This window comes from Vombatus ursinus, unplaced genomic scaffold, assembly GCF_900497805.2.
Source record: "Vombatus ursinus unplaced genomic scaffold, bare-nosed wombat genome assembly UNPS02003292.1, whole genome shotgun sequence".
NCBI classification, from domain to species: Eukaryota; Metazoa; Chordata; class Mammalia; order Diprotodontia; family Vombatidae; genus Vombatus; species Vombatus ursinus.
Genome location: NW_020943070.1, coordinates 411507 through 434398, shown reverse-complemented (window position 1 = coordinate 434398; position 22892 = coordinate 411507). Strand labels below are relative to the sequence as shown.

The window sequence follows — 22892 nt, the reverse complement described above, 5'->3', positions numbered from 1 at the left end:
AGGTAAGCAGAGAAGAGACGTGAGGCTAGGAGGATCCGGATTCAGATTCAAGTCATGGCTTTGGCCCACCCTGGCTGGGTGAGCTGCTCGGGGCTCCAGGGAGCTCTCGGACTGGAGGTGGGCTTCCGAGCAGGTGCAGGCCTGCATTCAGATGGGAAGACCCTGCCCTCAGTGAGACTGCAGGGCCGGGCCCTCCTCCTCCCCACTCCCCCCCAAACAGCCCAGCACCGATCTCATCTAGCATGGGGAAACTGCTCCAGAAATGCATGCTGAAGCAGGATGCAGGTGGTGTTATTATTAAGAGCCCTCAAACATGGACTGTCTGAGCCAGAAGGGTCTTCAGACCCCCTCATTTTACTGACAAGCAAACTGAGGCCCAGAGAAGGGAAGAGGCTTGGCCAGGCTCGAGCCGCTGCTTCATGGTCCATCTATCTGAACAGAAGACGAAAGGGGCTGGGGACAGGGCCCTGCTCTCCCCATTCCTGCTTCTAAGGAGGCCGGAGCCTGCCCGAGGGGATGCCCTTCGCGGGAGGCCCAAGTCATCCCACTTTCCATTCCCCTGCCCCACCAAGGCCTGGAATGGGGCAGCTGAGGCAAGCAGGGACTTTACCCCAGGGTGTCAGCATGGAGAACGTGTGGGATGCTTGCTCCCCTTGGGTGTCTTCTGGCTTGCCTGCCCCGGGTCCCATCACGCCCCGCCCTGCTACCTGGGCTGGGATGCCAAGGGCAATCACCATGGTACCCCTCTCCTGGGCCCCTCCTTCCTCTGCCATGGCATCCTCCCATTGGAACTTGGAGCATTGGCTGGACTCTCTGGGGCCATGAGTTACCTTCTCCCGATGCCCCAGGCCCCCAGGTCCCAAGACATAACTGGGCCTGGCACTTTAAGGCAGAGCTGGTATCATAGCGACCTGTGCTCAGGCCCAATCCCTAGGGGGCTCAGGTAGAGACTGGGGACCTGGGGCTGGGCAGAGAGAGCCACCCCGAACACACAAGGAGGCAAGTAGAGGGCCAGTGACAACAAGAAGCACCCAGAGACACCCCAAGGTGGAGGAGGCGCCAGACAGAGCCTTGCTCCAAGCAATAACCCGATGTGATGGGGCTCACCGAGGCAAGTGCCCTCGCCGGGACTCAGTTTCCTCCTCTGTGAAAATGAGGTTGAACAAGAGGATCTGGAAACATTGGCTGCTTAGTCTCAGACCCTCTGTGGACAGAGAGGCTCGGGCCATCGCTAGGACGAAGGAGTCTGAAAGGTAGGCATGCTCCTGCTGGCGGCGTCTTTACTGCTGGCCTCCATCGAAGGCTGAGAGGGATGAAGCCAGAGCTAAGCCTCTGGAGTGGGGGTGTAGCCTGGGCCGGTCATAGGCTGACAGGCTGATGGGGGTCCGTCCAGCAGTCAGTCAGTCAGGGGAGCATTCATTAAGTGCTTTGTGTGAGCCAGGCACCATCCACAAAGAAAGGCAGAATCAGTGCCTGCCCTCAAGGAGCTCCCATCCTAGTGGGATTACAAGATCCACACAGAGCAGTCTCAGAAGGAACGGCAGGCACCAGCAGCTGGGGGGACACCAGGAAAGGCCTGTGGCAGAAGGCAGGAAGGAAAGCTGGGAGGCAGAGGGGAGGCCGGAGGGCATCCTGGGCACGGGAGAACAGCAACGCCCAGGTACACAGACAGATGGAGTGCGGACGGTGGGGCTGGATCAGAGAGGAGGCAGAGAGAAGATGCGGAAAGACAGGAAAGGGCCAGGTGACAGAGAGCTCAGGCCCAGAGTCAGGAAGACCCGAATTCAAATCTGGCCTCAGACGCTTGCTGGCTGTGTGACTCTGGACAGTCACTTACCCGTTTGCCGTAGCTTCCTCATCTGTAAAATAGGGATAACACCCCCTCCCTCCCAGGGTTGTGGTGAGGCTCAAGGAGATATTTGTGTTTACAAGTATCTTATACATATATAAATACTTATTCCCTTCCTTTATTCTTTAAATGCCAGAGAGGTTTATATTTGATCCTGGAGACAACAGGGAGCCCCCTGGGTGCCTGAGTGGAAGTCAGGGGTGCACAGAGGGGTGTCTGTCTCCTCCATCCCTTCCCTGCCATGCCCTTCCTCCCCTGGGTGCGGCCCAGCAAGGCTCCTGAGACTCCTCCAAGGGACTGTCCCCTCTGCTGAACCCCTGTCATACACACCCTCCTCTGACCATCTTTGTTTGGGATCACAGGAATGGCGTGGTGTAAATACCACTGGAATTAGAATCACAGGACGTAGGTTTGAATCCCATCTCTGCTGCCCCTGTTGGCCATGTGACCTTGGGCAAGTCACCTACCCTCTTGGTTTCCCGTCCATAAAACAAAGGGGATGGCCAGATGATTTCCAAGGGCCCTTTTGGCTCTTGACACCCCTTCTGTGCTTCTGTATTCATGCTGGTCATTCACCATGGAAGGTCTTCTCCCATCCTGTCCCTCCCCCACCACCATATTCTCACCATCATTCAAGGCCTTCTTCCAGAGAAGGCTTCACCAGAACTCAGGAGGGCTGTTTGCTCCTGGGGCATGTCACCCAGATGGCTTCTCTTGTCTTACTTATCTCTTATTGGAAATGCCTTTCTCCTCAACTAGACTATAAACCCCTGGAAGGCAGGGCCCCACTCTTACTCAGTCTTATATTCCCATCACACCCAACCTTGAGCTTAGCCTAAGGAGTCCTCCATAAACTGTTGACAAGGATGGGTGATCCAATTCAGGTCACCAAATATGTGACAAGCACCTACTATGTACAGGGCCTCGTGCGGGGGACTGGAGTGGGGGGAATGAGGCAAAATTTAAATAAGGCAAGTTATTTGCCTTCAAAGGGATTCTAGTCTAGATAGGCCAGTGAGATCGACAAGATAACCACAATACACAGTACCACACATGCTCAGTGTTAGGGAGAGGCAAAGAGTTGTGGGGGGCCCCAGGAGAAAAGTGTTTACCAACTGGGCCAATGAGGGAAGACTTACTGGAGGAGGTGGCATTTGGGCTGAGCTTTATAGGGAGAGGACATTAAGATATGTGTAACAGCCTGGGCAGAAGCAGGAAGGTAGAAAGAAGACTTCCATCAGATTGTAAGCTCCTGGAGGGCAGGGACTATCTTTTTGTATCCCCAGCACTTAGCACAGTGCCTGGCACAAAGTAGGCGCTTATTAAATGTCTGTTGACTGACTTCACTTCTATGTGTCCCAGCTCTACCCTGGCATTAAAGACACCAGTAGAGAGATTGTCCTTTACTGAGGAGTCTTCCTTCCTTAGGGAGATGCTGAGGTCTGAAGAATGGAGATGGGGGAGTGAGAAGGAGGCAGTCAGATGGCCTCAGTCTCATCAGTGAAGTAGGAGGCTAAGTCAACTGGCAAGGGCTGGAAGAGAGAAGCAAGGGATTGGCACGGTTATGTGGGGAAGGGGACCTAGCAAGTTTGGCACATGGAGTCTCTGCGTGTTGGGGGCCCGAGTTCAGGTCTCTGCCATGTGACCTCAGTCTATCCACCTGAAAAATGAGGTGATCTCCAAGGTCCCAGAGTGGATGATTCTATAGTTCTCTAATCCTCTACAGACAGTGCCTGGCAACTGAACCTCCTCACGGGGTCCTGGCCTGGCTCTCTAGGGCATCCGTTAAGTGTTGACTACTAGACCTGTTTAGTGCTCTGTGTTAATGAGGCTTATAGATGTGAAATACACTGCCAATCCACCTCATGGGCACAGGGCTTGGAGGCAGGCTGGAAGGACACTCCTGGGCATCCCCGTTTTGTTCCATGGAGGAATCACGGACAGAGCAACACCAAGATCCGCTGCCCTTCTGCCCCCACCCTGTTTGGGAAGAAAAAACTAGAGAAAGGACCAGAGACTAGCACATGACTCATCCCAGGCAGGCTGCCAGTGAAAGAATTGGGACTAGAACCCGGGACTCCCAATTCTCCAATCCAGTGCCCCGGCCATGGCACCAATTCATTTCACCACTCCTGTAACTGCTCTCTTCTCCCAGGTCCCTCCTCCTTTTCCCTCTCCTCTCCTCCCAATCCGAGTTTCCCTTCCCCATTTTACTCTGGGGAGCTGCATCAATCTACCCATTCTCTTTCCCATCCCTGGATATTCTCGATGGGGCAAAAGACAGTATGGAAGCTGAGAAGATGGACCCACATCACCACCCAGTGGCCATTGTGGTCACTGCATCCTGACCTTGACCTGGAAAGCCAGATGTGGCGGGGTGGCAGCTAACATTTTTTTATTTTGGTGAGGCAGTTGGGGTTAAGTGACTTACCCAGAATCACACAGCTATTGAATGTTATGTGTCTGAGGCTGGGTTTGAACTCAGGTCCTCCTGACTCCAGGGCCCATGCTCTATTCACTGCACCACCTAGCTGCCCCCTCGTGGTGGTAGCTAACATTTAAAAAATGTATCTGTAGCTAATCAATCACTATCTATCTACCCTGCTTTTTCACATCACCAGCATTTCCCCCAGTAAGCCCAAGAGTCATCCCATATAACAAAGGATATTTAAAAAAAAAAAAAAGGACAAAGAAAACAAATCAGCAAATCCAATCACCACACAGAAAACGCGTTCTACAATGCTGGGGTCCCCAGCCCTGGGGGCTTTTCAGCTCTTTTTTGTTCCCTCTGCACGCATGGTGTGGTCAGTCCTCCTGGGCTTATGTCTTCCGGGCTCCGACTTCACTCAGACTGGGTCACTCTTTCCGCGCTTCTCTGCGGTCACAGCCCTCCTCCTCTACTGCAGTGACACGCCATTCCATTCCCATACCATCGATGGGCATCTCCATTCCCTGTCCTTTGCTGCTATACGTATTCTGCTGTGCACGGGGACTTGCTCCCTACCCGTGGAATCTCTTGGTCAAAGGCTACGGACCCAAACCACTTTCCCAAATGAGTGCCCAGCTTTGCAGCTCGAGCGCCGACGCACACATCCTAGTGCCCGTCTGCCCACAGCCCCTCTAACTTGGGAGTCTCATCATTTGTCTTGGATGATTTGCAGGGTTGGTCTGCTTTGCATTTCTCTCGTTATCAGTGATTTGGAGCATTCTTTCACGTGGTTGTTAAAGATCAAATGAGGCATTCGTAAAGCAATGATTAGCACAATGCCTGGCACAGAGTAGGTGCTCTATAAATGCTCATCCCCTCCCCACAAAGGATGATGACAAAGCAATCTAGCCACAGACCTTTTCCAGTTCAGCGAAGGTGAGACAAGTGAGGGGGAGTGTAATCTAACAGAGGAACTGAACGGCGATTATAAGGGTCTGCCCACCCACCTATCCTGGGCACACGGGCACTTTGGGGGCTAAGCTAAGGCAGGAGAGTAGAGCAGGGCCCTAGGTCCCATGATGGAAACTGCCCACTACCCCGTTCCCCCAATAGAAATAGGAGGCAAACAGGACACACAAGTTTATTGCATTATAGAAACAGATCAGCTAGCAAACACCTCCGTCCCAGATAACGGTTACTCACTTGGCTTACTTGAGGGGAAAAGGGACATGGCAGAGGACAGGCTTCATTTCATTTGAGGAAGGGGGAAGCATGTCTGCGGTCCTGTGCAGTAACATGCCCGGCCCGACGGCTCGCCCCCCTCCTGAGACCCGCGCGGCCTCATGGGCCAGGCAAGTCACAGAGGGCACAGTCCTGAGTCTGGGGGGAGGGGAGGCCGAGCAGCGCTGACCAGTGCCTGAGCTTCAAGAATTCAATGGTCACTTAGTTATCCATCAAGGTGCATGAGAATAAGCTGCCACTTGGACAGAGGTTGAGACATGTATGTTTGACCACGGACAATGTGGGGATTTGTTTTGTGCACCAATGCTTAACTGTTAAAGTGACTCTTCCCCTCCTTCTTCAGTGGAGGGGGGTGAGAGGGAAAGAACATAAATGCTCAATTGAAAAAAATAACTATTAAAAACCAATTTCTTCAACCAACCCCCCCCCCCAACATAGGGCTTCCCCTTCACAAGGCAGCTGTCTACACTAGCTTCCAAGCTCGTGATCTGCTTTTGTGCCCATTGCCCTGAGTGCCCCCCCAGCCCACCAGAGGGTGGCGGTGACTCCCCCAATCTCCCTCCCATGGAAGGCTGAAAGGTGTTCAGTGCTTCCAGGCATGGGGAAGGGGCTACTGCATTCCTGCCTCTGGACGGAACAAAAGCAGCTTAGTGGGGAGGCGTGATGCCATGATGCCAAGCAGCGGCTCCTGGTGGGCCCCAAGCCTTCAGCTCCTGGTCCCTGTAGGGCCCTGCCCTGCTCCCCCAGGACCAGACCCCTAGGCAAGAGCCGGGCCTCCGAGAGAACTGGGCTGCTCTTGCTGGACCAGCACACCCTACCACATCACACCTGGCTGTCCCTGAGACACTTCTGGTCACATGTGTAACACCTGAGAGAGGCCAGACTCTAAGAACTGAGAGAATACTAACTTTTAGGGGTGGTGGCGGTCACGCATCGAGATGAAGACAACATTTGAGCCGCCGCCAGCAGGCTGAGGCAGCAGGGAGTGCTGGAGGCAGGCTGGAGGTTCTGGCTGCAGCGTGCTCTGAGGCGCCCACTTGCACTTATAGCCTGGGAGGGCTCAGAAAGAAGGGGGATCCGAGAATCCTTCAGACCCATTCCTCCCAGGCAATCAGAAGGGGGCTCCACTCTACCCAGCCCCCGCCTCTCCTGCAGCCAGGTCCATGACGCAAAGAAACTCAAGTGTGTCTTCAAAATGCTATTGGGACAGTGGAAGGATTCCTATCAGACACACAGCGCTAACCTCACTTGCCACCTAAAGAGGGGGCTCCTCTTTGGACGCCTGGAGCACACTGCCTGAGGCTGGGGAGCGCTCTGCCTGGCTGCCTAGATATGACTATGTGTGGGGGGGCTGGGTCATCAAGGCTGCTGGATCAGTGAGAGGTCAGAGGCCTGCGCTAAGCAGGAGCGGCTCCACACAAAGCGGGAGGCGGGAGGCTAAACAAGGTCTGAGGAGGTGCAGGCCATGGCTTTGTGGTTCTATGGCTTGCCCGTCTCCTTCCTTCCTGAGTTCGCTATTCAGTCAGCCCTGACTCCTGCCCCTCCAGCCCAGAGACAACAAAGCCATCGGGGCTCCCCCTACAACCTATAGAAGCCTGGCCCGCCACACCACTCACCTGCCTCCCCACGCCGGGAGCACCTGGGCAAGGGCCTCGAGCTGGGCAACGTGTCCCTGGCCCTGGAAGCCTGGCCTGCCCCGAGGGGCCCTGCCTTCTTCTGGTTCAGCAACCCCCCCTTCTGTGGAGTGGGGGACGCTTAGCCAACAGTGTCAAAAGTGAACTCACAGACAAGACATCCTTAATAAATTAGTATAATACTGTTAGAAGGGATGGCGTTGATTCTGGTTGTTAGCAGCATTGTCCTACATACAGCCCGGTGATCTCCTTCCCTGGGAAATTTAAAAAGCCGTCCCCTGGTGGTTAGCTCTGATGTAAAATTATAAAATAGAAATCTGGTAGGGTTTGTTTTTTTAAAAAGGAAAAGCCCTGGAGAGTCGGCGGTGGCGGTGAGGTGAGGCGAGGCGAGGCCCTCCCTCCCAGGCCCGTTAGCTCTGGCTGTTGGGTCTGCCAAAGGTGTTCCCACCAGGGGGCTGTATCTGGATGGAGTCCAGGAGAGGCCGCAGAGCCTGTCCGAAGGGCCTGTGGGAGAAGACGACACAGGAGGGAAGACTTCAGACACAACGCTCTCCTCCAACAGAGAGGCAGGCACAGCTTACTGAGCGATGCTGGCCAGCCTCCAGGATTCAGTCACCCTGGGCTTGGTCCTGTAAATCCTTTGCTTCCAGGCTTGGGATGAGCACAGACCTGTCCTTCCTCCCTCCTCCCCTCCCTCCCCTCCAAGGAGCTCCCTGGGGGCTGCCTGGATTGTGTGGATCAGGCCACACAGGGACTGATCCTGCTGGACATCCACGCTCTAGGGAGCCCTCCTAGTACTTGGCGATGGCACTCACTTGGACCCCAGTGACCACAAACTGTGCGTGCCACTTCTCTGCTCCTTGAATCTTGCTCAAGGAGCCCCAGTGTCTCTTTGACAAAAAGGCAGGCGTCTGGAGCCTTTCAGAGGTTGCTCTAAAGTGCAAGCCCACCAAGAGGACCCACTGGTGCTCCTCCCATTCTCCAAGGACAACTGCTGCTTCTGAAAACTACACGCAGGGGCCTCAAGCGGGTCCTCGGAGGCGTGACCCAGGCAGGGCTGGACGGCCTGGCCCCTCTCCCTGCTGACACCACAAGCCGAGAACCAGCTTCCACACCGTACCCCAAATCCTGCCAGCAGGGCCCCTCCTGGTACCCAAAGACACAAGCAAGGCCCAGGAAGCAAGAAGCGCCTGCATCAGCCCCCCGGGGCTGCCCCCAAGCACAGCCTGCAGCTAGGACCTCTACCTGCCCCGTCCCCCAGGTCACCCAAGGGAAAGCCAACAGGCAGATGGAGGCAGCCCTCGAGTTGAGATGGCACTACAGAGTGTGAGGGCTCGGTCAGTGGGCCGGCCTGCTGTTGGGAAGGCCCAGGGGGCCTGCAGCCCTCCGCGGCTAGGAGCACCTGGGCGTTGGGTCTCAGCCTGTCCAGACGCTCCCGCTCTATGTCCCCCTCTGTCCTTGGCTCTTACATCTATATCCCGAGCACTGTCCTTGCTGGGCCGTGACACCCGCGAGGGAGCTGGTCCCTCCTCGACGGGGCATGTTTTGGACACGTGAGCGATCGCTGTCTTCCTGGGAACGGGCATCTTCTCTGAGCTGATCAAGGGCTCTGGAGGTGGCCCTTCTGGCCCCGAGCTTCTGTCCTCTACCCACACAGAAACCGAAATCTCTGGACTGGAAAGAGTGACCAAGGGATGTCCCGGAGGCATCCACGCTGGGGTGCTGGGGAAAGAGCACTGGATCCAGCCAGACCACCTGCACTTGAATCCTTAAGGCCTGTGCCGCTCATTACCAGCAACCCTGAGCAAGTCCCATCAGCTCTCATGGCCCTCATCTGTACAATAGGGACAATCCTAGCCCTTCCCGCCTCACCAGGTGCTTGTGAGGAAAGCCCTTGAGAGATGGGAGCTGGGTGGCTGGGCCAGAGTCAAGGCAGGAGCACGAGGACAAAGAATCACTAGAGAAGGAGCAGAAGGAAACTGAGGGACATCAGAGGAGCGTGGACAACAATTCTGCCCCCTGAGTGGAATGGAGGGCGCCAAGATGTCCTAGACCAACCAGTCAATTCTACTCCCGTGAATCTCCCTAGGTCCTTCCAACTGCGCTCCCCCAAGCCCGTCCCTCCGAGAACTCGTCAGAATCTGGCCCTGGCCCTGGCAGGGTGCGGCCCTTCAGACCAGCCTGAGCCAGCTGCTCCAACCGCGCCTTCCCAGTGACAGGCACTTTCTGACTGAGCGTCCATATCCCTTCCTCCAGTGGGCAGAGGCCCAGTGAGGATCACGCCAGCACTCACAGAGACCCCAGCTGATGCCGCGCAGGTGCCACCCGGGCTCTTGGCCACTGGCCTCCCCAGCCCTGCCCCGCCTGCGTCAGGGTGAGATGAGCCCCTGGGGCCACCTCGAGGGCCCCCCAGATGACAGGCGAGGAGAAGGGGGCAGTACTCACGTGGAGAGGACTTCAGACGGAAGGTCTGTGATGTAGGAGGGGATCTTCTTTCCAGTCAGGAACTGGGCCACTTCGTTGCTGAATGTGTTACAGTTGTGCTCAAAGAGATTGTAGGCCTCACCTCTGTCCGTGCAAAGGGGGAGACGAGACCCATGAGCACCCCCAAAACGCAACACTCGCTAAAAGTCCACAAGGGCAGGTCTCCTGGGCTCATGTGGCCCTCAGTCCCCTCTCTATAAAATGGGGAGGACCTATTTACTTCACAGGTTTAGGAGGATCAAGGGAGAAAGTGTGGAGAGAACATTTTGTGGACTCTAAAAAGCCTAGGGAAATATTGGTTAGCTAATTTTAGGAAGCCAGCCTGATGCAAAGGAAAAGAGCCCTGGATCAGGAGTCAGAAGACCTAGTAGTTTAGCCTGTCTCCAACCCTCACCACCTGTGTGACCTCGGGCAAGTCACTTTCCCTCCTCTGAGGCTTAATTTCCTCTTCTGTAAAACAAGCAGGTTGGACCAGATCAGCATTTTCCAAACCACGTGTCATGGAACCCTGGGGCTCCAAGAAATGGGGATTGGGGTTTTGTGACAACAATTCAATACGGATGCAGGTTTTTTTGGTACAAGCCTCTTCCTGGGTGCCCTCCCCTCCCAGTGGGGTAGTCCGAAAGCAGGTTTTGAGGGGTCTTACACTTCCCAGGCCGCCCCCCCCCGCCACCATGCCATGCCAAGAGAATCTGAGAAGACACAGCACAGGACATGGCGGGTGTGCCAGCCCCGGCCCAGCTTAGCCAGGCAGGGCTGTGAAGCCCTCCCCCCAACCCCTCCTGACCCAGACTGAGCTGCCCTCAACTCACCGGAACAGGGACTCCCCTAGGGAAGACAGGTATTCCAGGAAGATTTCTTCGGTAACTTCGGTGCTCCCTACTTCTACCACTGAGTCAGGAGGCCCAAGCAGTGTCCCTCCCTGCAAGGGTGAGCCAACAGTATTAGGCCAATCACCAACCCCTGAGAATTTCCCCAGAACCTCTGAAAAGGGACGACCCCAAGGGTCTCCATCTAGACCTGGAGTGACCCTCGAGGTCACCGGGTCCAAGCAGCTCCTTTCAGAGGGGGAGCCGAGCCATGATCGGAGCCCAGGGCGGCCCTCCGACAGGGACAGAAACACCAAGCCAACTCAATCAGCAGCCCCTTCTTAGCCCTCAAACTTTCCCAGACAGCCAGTCGTCTGGTTGAACAAGGTTGAGCAGCCCAAGCACTGCTGGGGGCTCCAGGCACTTCCCAGTGCCCATTTCCCAGCCTCCTGCCTCTCCTCATGCTAGTCGGAAGGCTTTTTTTCCCTTTCTTTAATTTTTTTTAATTGCAAACTTAAAGATGAACATTTAGAAAGACAAAGAACTAAAAAGCCTGTCTATGAAACTGTGCATATCTGTTGCATAGAGCTTAAGTGTATATTAAACACCTCGACAGTAACGAAGCCTCTTTGCTTGTGTCTGGGTCCCATTCTGAATTCACTTCCACTCTTCTGGGGAGTTTCCAGATGTTTTATTTGTCACATTTTTTTTTTGCATGATTATCCGGCCCCCCATCCCCCCCACCCCCAGAAACTCTCCCTTGTAACAGATCGGCAAAGCAAACCAACATGTTGGCCACGTCTGAAAAGGCACATGTCCTTCTTCACCTTCAGGCCAGCGATTGCTGCCTAGGGGCATAGATGGGCTCCTAAAGCTGGGATTGGTCACGGCCCTCGCCAGAGTTCTGAAGGGTCCCAAAGCGCCTTCATTTACATTACTGTGGGCACTGCGAAAACCCATCTCCTGGTTCTGCTTATTTACCCTGACATAAATCACCTGGGCATCCATCTGGACATTTCCCTGAATCTATGAGGCATCAGTTTTTACAGCACAGTAACATCTCATTTTGTTCAGCCGCTGCCTAACTGATGCAACCCTGATGTGTTTCCGGTTTTTGGACACAACAAAAAATCCTGCTATGGGTCCTTTCCGACTGTCTGACCTCGCTGAGGGCACGTGCCTGCCCTGAGCCACTGTGAACCCCCAGCAGCAGGACTTTGAGGGGACGGGAGTTCCCAATTGCTTTCCAGGATAAATGACCCTCTTAACAGCCCCCCACCCCACATGCATTAGGGCACCTGTCTGACTCAGCAGCTGCTTGCTGGTCACTTTTTTCTTATTATTTCCCATGGTTGTTGATCGCTTACGTTTCTATTAGGGAAGGGTTCTTGTTCTTACCTGTTTGTATCGATTTCCTCTGCATCTTCTCCTTGGACTTTCACAAACTTTTTTTTTGGGGGGGGGGGTGAGGCAATGGGGGTTAAATGACTTGCCCAGGGTCACACAGCTAGTGAGTTATGTGTCTGAGGCCGGATCTGAACTCAGGTCCTCCTGACTCCAGGGCCGGTGCTCTATCCACTGCGCCACCTAGCTGCCCCTCACAAACTTTTAGCAGAAGAATTTGCTTCAAGGATTTTTTTCTTGTTTTACTTCTAGCTGCATGGGTTTTGCTTGTGCAAAAAGCATTTTAATTTTATGTACTCAAAAGCGTCCACCTGGTCTTTTGTGATCATCTCTATTCCTTCTTCAGTTAAGAATTTTCCCCTAGCCATCATTTTGAAAAGTCTTTTCTTCCCTTTTCCCGTAATCTCTCTATTAACTGGAGTTCCTGCATCCACTTGGAGCTTAAGCAGCACATGTTGGGAAGATCTAAACCTGACTTCCACTAGCCCGAGTTTCAGGCCAGGCTGCTAATCCGTGTAATTTGTGAGGCAGGTGTGTGTGCAGTCATGTGGACCCTGACTCTGATTCACAAATGGAGGGGCCAGGGCACCAGAAGGTGCTTCATTTAACAATCTATTTCTCTATAGTCTAACCCATGAAAAAATATGCCATTTCTTCCTTTGGAAATTCAAGAGGCAAAAACTCGGTAGGATGAGATATTTTTATGGACAATCAAGTTATTATTATTATCATTTTTTATTTGGAAGGTTGGGCCAATGGTTGGTTTCGAAATGCTGACTGCCCTGTAGCAGTATGTGGTCAAATCCCAGGCACGAGGGGCCCTCTGACTACTCCAGAGAGCCAAGGGAAGAAACAATCAAGAGTGACCAGGCGACAAAACAGGCCCCAGTAGAGCCACAGTCTCACGGATGAGGGTGCCCTACCCCCACCCACCGCCTCCACAGGGCAGACAGCAGCTCAGAGACACCTTTTAGCTCTGTATGATTCTTGTTCATCTCTCTTCATAAATCCTCTAGAGGAGATCTACCCAACAATTGGTCCTCACTCACAACTTCAGCAGACTGGCAAGAACAGCCCTGAGAGATGGTAAATCTGGTAGGGGATGGTATGGAAGAAGGTCTCAGAAACGTAGCTTTTAAAGCATATCTATGGCATTCAGTGGGAAGCTGAGTAACCCAATCTGCTCTCCTGCAGGAATCACAGGGGGATCAGAGGCAGCAAAGGCGGGAGGCACTTACGGGCGGACAGCTGGTGATGCCTCCACTGCCAAAGAAGAACTCGTCCTTGTGAACAACTATGGAGGTGTGCCTGCCGTGGAGAGGAAAGCCAGGGTAAGCGGAAAACCGACATTCAAAAGCAACTGGAGGGAAACACACAGGCTTTCGGGAGGGCGCACGCCTATGCCTGGATAGAGACAATTCTGCTAAGATTCACAAAAGGTGGCACCCTGCTGGCAGGTGAGAAAGGGGGTGGGGGGGGAGAGATTGCTCAAGTCGTTTCCAGACCATTTGCTGGAAGGGAAGCCTGCAAAGCGCGCAGCAATCTCAACGGCTAACAAAACCAAACCAACAACTCAAGCCTACCTCCAGCCTAAAGCGGCAGGGAGACGGGCATTGGGAGGCCGGCCCGTGAAGCTTCCCGAGGATGTTTCAAGAACGTGGCTCTGCGTGGTACCTAAAGACCTTTCCAACTTCCTTCACAGCTACCTTGGGTCAGTTTTGAAAAAGGAGGGCCAAACAAGCCTGAATATGGATCAATTCCATGGAAAAGTGCCCACACACTGAGATCCAGTTATTGGCAAAATAACAACGGTCAACCTGATATTTAACCCAAGCTTAAGTGGCCTCGCTCATCATTTCCCTGGAGCGCCCAGCTCAGGGCATTTGGCAGAGAGGAACGCGGCAAGGGCATGAGGGATAAAACAGAGACAGGAGGTCTGAAGGCTCAGTGATTAGTTAGTAGGCTTGGCTACAATCGGGCACCTGGTGGGCATGAGTCCCCTCCACCCTTCCAAATTCAATTCACAGAACGCCAGGGCTGGATATGACCATAAAGAAGAGAGAACTGAGGCCCAGAGAGGTCACAAAGCTAGCAAAGGCCAGAAGCAGGACCAGAATTCAGGGCTCCTGATTCCAGGCCAAGGTCCTCTCATTACACCGTGCTGCTGCTTGGAATGGAGTCAACCCTTACATCTTCAAATTTAAAATAAATGGGAAGTGGGTCTACGTGTCAAGTTAGGAGCTAAAAGTCGTTTGGGGACTACAGCGGATTCCAGGGCATGGTGGCACTTGTGTGTTCCATAAACCAATCGACCCAGTCAAGATTGAAAAGTCCAACAACTTACCAGATGCCTTCCAGCTGTTTCCCTGTGAAAAGAAGAAGATATTAAATTTAACTATTTGAGACTGGGCAACGTGAATTTACTAGTAACCGCCAACAAAAACAAATAATCCACTAAGTGCAAAAAGAATAAGAACTAAAACCATCCACAAAACCCTTGTTATATTATACCAAATTGTCACCACAGTAACAAAGAAAAGTGTCCTGCTGCCCCACCTGCCCCAGAACCAAATCTGGACAAAGCTCGGCTGCCCTCAACTTGGCTTTACCAAATACATATATGGTTTGCGTGAGCTGGCAACGAGTTACTTCATACAAGTCTGCCCATTCCTTTACATTAACATTCAATACTTTTTCAGACATTCTCCAGTTTTTAGACTTAGATCGAGTCCTTTTTCTGCAATTACAAATATGGCCTCTAGAAATATTCTTATACAGATACAGACCTTTTTATGATATTGTTATAAAGTCCCAGAGAGAGAATCAGTGGGTCAAAAAGCATGACCAGTTTTGTAACTTTTTTTTTTTTTTTAAAGTGAGGCAATGGAGGTAAGTGACTTGCCCAGAGTCACACAGCTAGTAAGTGTTATGTGTCTGAGGCTGGATTTGTGACTCCAGGGCTGGTGCTCTATCCACTGTGCCACCTAGCTGCCCCCAGTTTTGTAACTCTTAATGGATACTGCCAATATGGCCCTCCCTTTTAGAGTCCCAACAACACCCCAGAGGGCTCGCTCCTCCTCCCAACCCCACAGTCATTAAATCTTGTCATGTGGTTGCTATTTGCTAAGAGTTTTTGCTAGAGCCCAGATTATTTTTACGCAATTCTGGGATAGCCTGGTTAATAATAAACTCACTAGAATATATTCCAGGTCTATAAAAAGGTTTAAAGTTCTTGGCCCATGATGTGAATGTGGAATTCCAGTACAAATAGTAGAGGGAAGGTGAATGTGGGTCACAACCAAGAACTCTTAGGTAGAATTCTGACCTCAATGCACTAACACAGATACACCCCAACTTTAAGGAGCGTTGTTCTGCCCTGTGCCCTGGCTCATCTGTGCATAATCTCCAAAGTCACCCCTAATGCACCTACCTCCTCTTATAGGAAAAGGGGAAATCTGCCTCTTTGCAGGCAAGGGCCAAGAGAAGGGGTGGGGAACCTGTGGCCTCGAGGTCCTCAAGTGCAGCCCTTTGACTGAATCCAAATTTCACAGAACAAATCTCCAATAAAAGGATTTGTTCTGTAAAACTTGGACTCAGTCAAAAGGCTGCACTTGAGGACCTAGACGGCCCCACGTGGCCTCGAGGCCGCAGGCTGCCCAGCCCTGGAGGCTTCCAGAAAATGGTGGAGAACCTTGGAAAAACTCTCATTCACATGGTACTAATGATATCTGCCTTCCAAGGTGAACTGTGAAATCTAAGATGGAAACCCTCATTCCCTTTTTTTAAAAGTTTTTACTGCTCAGATTTTCTTCTTTAGAAAGAAAATATATTAAAAAATTACTCTCCCTCAGTGACCTAACCTGCTGACATCTAATTATTGTACCTTATGGTCCCTTTGGGAAAAGGGCTAAAGGCTCTCCCAAATGCCCAAAGCAGTAGAGAGCAGACTTGCTGGAAAAGCAAAAAGAAACAAATCTAAACAATCTCACCAAAGAGACTCTAGCACATATTCACATTTCATCCTTGTGCTGTTCAAACCAGATGTAGGGGGCTATGTTGAACTGACTCACACAAAGTAATGCCAGGCCTGCTCTGTGGATAGAATCCTGGGCTGACTGCTGAAAACCCGAAGATAAGGCCAGAAAGGTGCCTACCCCCCTGCATTTTATTAAGAAGTATGGCATATGCACAAGTAGAGACAATGATCCAAGGTCATTTTAGGAAGGAGTGGGCACGAGCTGAGTCTGGAAAGGGGAGGGATGCCTGGGATGGAGTACGGCTTGTGGGAATGCACCCTCTACTGTAGGGAACAGCAGGACCACAGTCTGGTCGGGCTGGAATGTTGAGTGGGTGACAGGGAATGATCTGCGATAATAAGGCTGGAAAGGCAGACAAGAGGAGGGCTGCAGCAGGCTTCATGAGTCTGAATTTTGTCCTTGAAGCAAGAGGTTTTCTAACAGGGAAATGATATACAGTTAGTCACACCCGTCCTTCAGGAAGATAAATTTGGAAGCTGGGAGAGATGGAAGAGATGGGAAGAGAGATGAAGGAGTGATGGGAAACAAGAAGCGCAAGGCAAGGCACAGCTAAGGTGGCAGAGGGAGGGGTGACAGGAACTTCACAGCACTTGATAACTGATTCCTTTACAGGGACGCGGGGGAGTGAAGAATGACTCTCGAGCCAGGAATGTGGGTGGGTGGGACGCTGGCACCCTCAACAGGAAAAGGGAAGTTTTGACACAAAACAGCAGAAAGAAAAGAAGAATTTAGCCTCCCGTATTCCAGCGCTGACTCTGTGGGGAGATGAGCTCCAGCCACCACAGGCCTAAGGACTGTCGCTGGCCTCTGGGTCACAGAAGAAAAGAAGGCGCTTCCTGGCCGGAAGGCCCTGGATGACGCAGGAGGCTAGTGGAGCACACACGGCCGGTCCAGACCGGATCAGCCAACAAGTGGTCACTCTCAAGGCCTGTCTTTCTCCCTGAGGCAGCCCATTTAAGTCAGCTTTGCCTCCTTTTCCCCCATCCATGCAATGGCTGCTTTCTAAGGACCGGCCAAAGTATCCTCCCTGACATGTGCAGTCATGGCTGCCAAGGAAGGCACCTGGGAAGGAATGGGTGAGGGGGACTGGTGTCAGCTCAGAAAGCTGGGAGATGCCGAGAACGAGTTTATGGAAAAGCTTATTGAGGGATCCAGCTGAGCCAGCCCACCCTGAGGATGGTGAGAAGGAAACAGGAAGGAGGACGAGTGACAGCTGAGCCGCTCCACTTGGATTCAGCCCCTGCACGGAGAGGTAGAAATGAAGGCACAAAAAGACGACCAAGATGGAGGCAGCTGCTGACCCAGGCCAACCGTGCCCCTGAGGGTCCGGCTGAAGGCCCTGAAGTCTCAGGGCGTCTCAGAGAGCGGGTCTGAAAAACAGTGACCCAAGGGCTCAAGTTGTGGCATTCACAGTGGACAGACTGCGGGGCACTTACTAGCTGGGTCACCTTGGGCAAGTCATTAATGACCTTCTGCCTCCATTTCCTCATCTGTGAAATGGACAATTGCATCTGCTTCCCAGGGTTGTCATGAGGTTCAAATGAGATGTTTGTGAAGTGCTTTGCCTACCTTTAAAAAGCTCTCTATAAATGGGGTACATTATTAAAGGGCGATGACTGGGAGGCATATGGTGGGTCTGAACTGGCTTCAACTCTCCACCAGTGAAGAGCTGGAAGAAGTGGCCAAGAGGCTGGGTTGTGAGACAAGCCCCAGGTGGCAAGAGCAGGCCCATGGCAGGGCAGGGAGTCACCCTGGGGGAGCCCAAAATGCCAAGCAGACTTCTGTGGAGAATGTACAGGAAAGAGGCCATAGGAAGTAGGGGTGGGAAGGAAAGGAACACCCAGTATCCCGCGGTCCTCAATCCCAAATTCTGCAGTGAAATGGGGATAACAACAGCTCCCTTACTAACGTTATGTGGGGACAACATGAAGACCAGGGAAATGAGGATGGCCTTCAGGTAGCACAAACCTGACAGAACCAAGTCACCCTCAGTGACCCAGCTGTAGCTGCCAGGCCGGCCTGGCTGGTATATGTCAGCCACTGACTTATTCCTTCCCCTTCCCTAAGACACAGTGACAGGTGCTTTCTCCTGCTCCATAGATTTTCCAGCACCAAAGTTTTCGTTTAAAACAAAGCTTCCTTTACTCAGGGTAGGGGAAGGGCTGTGCTCATGTCCATTTCCATAACTTGGAAAAGCTGGTGGCATTTAGTCTCTTGGACCGAAGCCTGGCGTGAATGAGGCCTTCGAGGGAGATCAAGGTCATGCTAGGCCCATGGCCGACTTAGGCCAACGAGGTTCTGCCCTGGCTCACCTATCAGCCTCTCCTTGCTGCCCAATGCTGCCAGTCTGCTCTGTCTCACTGATGTAGGCCAGGGTCACAAAGGGGTCACAAGGGGTCTAAGAGAGAATCTGGGAATTCGTCAGGACTCAAAACACATGTCCTAATGGCCGAGAGTTTATTTAATCTATGTGTCAAAAGGACACAGCATCATTGTTGGTATGGTTTAGAGGGAAAACAAAAATTACGGGGTTCCAAATGGCAAAAATCTTTACAGATGTGTACTTATTTGTTAATACTACCGTTTGTGTTCCATTTTTTCCTGGTCAGCTTTTATGAAAAGCAGCGGTGAAAGCAGGGCAGGACCAGGGGCTCTACAGACTGACAGCTGTCTAGAACCCCACTGTGACCTAGGATGGAGGGTTCTATGGAGGGGAGGCCCTGACTGGCCAGCCAGCCAGTCAGACAGTAACTGCTTCCTCATTAATTCCCCAACACACTTAATGTTTGCTATATGCAACCGTACCTGGAAAATCAGCAACATCAAAAACTCTTCAATATTCTGTCCCAGGCCAGCTGCCAAGGGCAATGCCTGCAGAGGGTGAGTATGGGACTTCAACAGTGGGTCCTTGATACTAAAGGTGGCTGTGAAATGGGGATGAGGTGAAAGGAGGCCATTCCTCAGCGGCAGCAGTGGTGCAGATCAGCTTTAGGCACAAGAAACTACGGCATGAAATCAAAATGGCATCTTTGGGCATATCTGAATTCCTGTCTCTCTCTCTGTCTCTTTTTTTTTTTTCTGAATTACCATCTCTTACACCAGGGGAAGGGAACCTTTGGCCACACTGTGGCCTCCAGGCCGAAGGTTCCCCACCCCATCCTAGACTAACTGACCTTGAACAAGTTACTCAGTCGAGTCTCTGGGCCTCAGTTTCCTCATCTGTAATGGCCTCTAAAGGTCCTCTTCCAGATTATGATGATACTTTCCCCAAAAAGGTAAAAAGCTTTATTCCACTTGCCACTTTAAAAACTCTAAAAGACAAAGATTTTTCCAGCAAAGGAATGAATTTTTTGTAATAAATAATCCATTGATGACTTCCTTCTCATAATGCTTGAGGGGATATGTTAAATCAAGATTGTTACACTGTCTGCCAATAATTTTTATTAAGTTATGCCTTGCAGCAAAGCAACCCAGAAAAGGGGGTGTATTAATGTTATCTCCATTTTACAAATGAAGAAATTGCATTACAGGTATAACCTATAGCAAGTTGCTTACTGTCTTGGGGAGGGGTGAAGAGGAGAGAGGGAGGAACAGAATTTGGAACTCAAAACTTTAAAAAAACCAATAACCCAATGTTAAAAATTGTTTTCACACGTAACTGGGGGGGAAATATTATTTAAAAAAAAAAGTAATTGCATTAGTCAGACACGAATCCAAACAGCCCAATGAATCCAATATAGAACCTGATAGACGGTTATTAAAGCACGACGAAAAATCTGAACAGGTTTAACTGGATCATATACTGCAAGGCCACTCTGGCCCATACATGGTCTTTATCTTACCGGCACTTACTGCTTTCAGCTAACAATTTGACATTTTCTAAAAACTTGTCTTATAACCCTCATGAATCATGTTTATAAATGACAGTCACAACCTCCATGAAGGAAGGGCTCTCTCTTTGGTATCATCCGCCCAAATCTGCCTAGCACATAAGATATTAATATTTCTTAGAAAGTCCCCATGTCCTTGGATTGAAGAATCATTTTGAGATGTGCCTGCCAAAAAAATATGAAAGCGAACCCTGTGTTGCAGCAGGCAAGCAGCTAGCAAAGGGCCGGAGGAGGGTAAAGTTTCCCGGGTCATGAGAAAACTGTGTTCCTTTTAATGTCCCTTAACACAGAAAGCGGTCACCAGAATTCAGAGAGCAGCTCTAAGGGGAAGGACCGAAGGACAACCATGACAGCTGATTTGGTGCCTTACAAGGATGAAAGGACAGAAGGGGTTTGATCGCCTGTCTACACCTATTCGAAGTGTAAGCACTGAGGGACAAACTTTAGGGGCGTTTCCACAGTCAGTGAGAAAGTGGCCATAAGAACCTTCAAACTAAATATGTTAATCACATTGTCTGGAGCCTGTACCATGCAGAGAAGGAGCAGGCAACAAGATGTGACCTCATTTACTGCAATTCTGATCTTATACTGTAGTGAGGACAGAGAGACCCAGGGAAGAAGCCTAAAATCCTCGGAGGGATGGGGGAGCGCAGGATGATGGCTTCCCGAGGGCAAACTAAAAATGTCAGGACTGCTCCAAACGGAAAGTAGAAAGCTGGAAGACGGTAGGAGTGTACAAAATGGTGAACGCCAAAGGTAACGCTCGTGTGAATCCTGACAGAGTTGGACAAGAGAATATTTTCAGCTCGAACAATGGAGGCATTTATTTCCATCTCTGAAAAACAATGGCTAACTTCAGAAACACTTTCCACTTGGCCCAAAGAAACATGGATGCCACATAGTAGACAAAGTACTGGCTCTGGAGCCAGAGGACATGGTTCAAATTCTGTCTCCTAGGCTTATTACCTATGACCTTGGGTAAGCCATCCGTTTAGTTTCCCTGGGCCTCAGTTTCCTCCTCTGTAAAATGGGGGGAGGGAATGTTGGACTGTAGCCTTGGACTGATCCCATGTTCTTGAAAGCAAAACCAGAATTTCCTCCTCAAAGAGACTGGATGAAGGCAAGGTGGAAGAGGAGCGGCTCCCATTTAAAAAGACAGCCCTTTAAGGCAAACAAGTCTTTCTTCACAATAACCCTGGGAAGCAGGTAATAACGGTATTGGGTTGGTTTTTTGTTTTACCATTTTACAGATGAGAAAACTGAGGCTAAGAGATTTGTAATACGTGGCAGGGCAAGGATTCAAATCCACGTCTCCTACCTCCAAACAGAGCTGGAATTACATCAGACAGTGGGAAGGCAATTAGGCCAAATGAGGAAGCTCACTGCACTGATGGTTTAAAAATGACAAAACCATTAATGGTCACAGTGTCCTTGATATGGGGGGGGGGGAGGGACACACTTTGGTTGGAAATGAGAACTGCATGAAATTCGGATCTAATGTGGCTTTAAGGCGTGGGAGAAAACTCATGTAGACGTGTCTGGTCTTCAATTCCAAAGGTTACTAACATCACCTTGCGCGTGGCCCAAAGAAGAGGAGACAGCCCAGGAGCCACTTAGCATTACAGAGGCCCGGAAGGGCTGAAGAAGAGGGCATCAGCACAGATGGCCAGAAGAGCCTTCTCCTGGGCCCAGATGGGAATCCCCCCCATCCCGAGAAGCAGAAAGTTGTTCCAACTTCCTTTTCCATGCATCCAGGAAACCTTCTCAATTTGCCTTCTCATTATTAATGGGCAAACCACAGGGCTCAGTTCCAAGCTCTCTGTTTATCTTTTGAAACAGGACTGTAATCATTAGGGACTAAGCACCTCTCTCAGTTGTGACTCTCACACTTCCTGAATTTCTCCTCTAGCAATCAGTCAAAATCATGTCCAGCTCAAGTTAAAACTAGAAAGGTACTAAGGATATGCCTGTAAGGACTCCAGCTTTTCAGTCCTGACCTTTAGCACCCCCCCTCCCCCAGTGAAAAGTAAAGAATCACAAGTCAGCCTCACAGGTATAAGGGATGCTTACAAAGTGTGGGGGCCAGTGACCCAGGAAGGCAGGGTCTAGCCAGGCACACTTAAAGGGCCGCCTCTGAAAGCGGAGTTTTGTTAGGTATGACTTGAAATGCACTGAATGAGGAATCTTTTTTGTTCCACAGAATTCTGACGAATGGCATCACCCCATCCCATTAGGTCTTGGTCTGTACTGAACTGAGGTTTTCATTTGTAGAAATTAGGTAATTCACGAGTGTATTTCCTTTCCTCCTCTAACACAGCAGCAATCACCTGCCCCCCCCCATGAGGAAGGTCTCCCTCGGATCACGAATCACTTCCTTTCTCCAAAACCCTCCGGGGCCTTCTCCGACAAGGCCAGAGCGATCCCTCTGTTCGGGTGGCGCTTCGCTGGAGCGGACCGGACCGGACCGGACCGGGCCGGGCTCTCACTGGGTCACGGTCGCTGCGTCCCTCGCCCTCCTCCCCCACCTCGGTGCCCCTCCGGCCCCTAGCGCAGGGTCTCGGTTCGGTTTATAAACCGGGCTGCCCAAAGCATTCGACCCGGAAGCTCACCCTGCGCCCCGCGGCTTCACCCCGGGGTCCTGCTCCCTCCACCCCCACTTCCTGTCCCAGCCCAGTGGGGGACGGGGGGGGGCTTCTCTGCCCGGATCTCTCACTCACCTCGAGAGCCCCGAGTCCCCCCCAGAGCTGGTCCCGGGACGGGACACGGGACGCAGAGGGGCAGTGACGAGCCCAAGGTCACAAAGGCAGGGGGACCCCCCCCCCGGCCCCGCGCTCACCCAGCATGATGGGGCTGAGGCGCCGCGCCAGGCCCTTGGACAGGTCGTACACGTACAGCTTCACCGGGTACAGGTTCGTCGGCTCCATCGACGCCGGCGGCGGCGGCGGCGGCGTCTTCTCCGTTTCCGTGCCGCGCACCGACCGGGGCGGTGGGCAGAGGCCCGGCGGCGTCGGGGCTGGGAGACTCGGGCCGGCTCGGGCCCGGCAACGCCGACTGTGAGGTGACAGAGGGCCGGGAGGCGGGATGCCGTCCGGGCCCGACTGCTCCTGCGCGACGC

General features: G+C 52.0%; 1 protein-coding gene across 2 annotated transcripts; it reads right to left on the bottom strand.

Annotated features, from left to right (window-relative positions):
- Positions 1–5402: 5402 nt before the first annotated feature.
- On the bottom strand, positions 5403–22758 carry DESI1 (desumoylating isopeptidase 1). Of its 2 annotated transcripts, none has more exons than XM_027873003.1 (6): positions 22614–22744; positions 14195–14216; positions 13089–13158; positions 10450–10559; positions 9599–9721; positions 5403–7657 (listed from the first exon to the last, which is right to left on the bottom strand). In XM_027873003.1, the coding sequence occupies exons 1-6, from the start codon at positions 22699–22701 to the stop codon at positions 7564–7566; spliced, it is 507 nt and encodes a 168-aa protein (XP_027728804.1). In that variant the 5' UTR covers positions 22702–22744; the 3' UTR covers positions 5403–7563. The 2 variants fall into 2 exon arrangements, with proteins under 2 accessions (XP_027728804.1, XP_027728795.1); XM_027872994.1 differs by lacking the exon at positions 5403–7657 and adding an exon at positions 7664–8827 and having other exon boundaries at positions 22614–22758.
- Between the last annotated feature and the right edge of the window lie 134 nt (positions 22759–22892).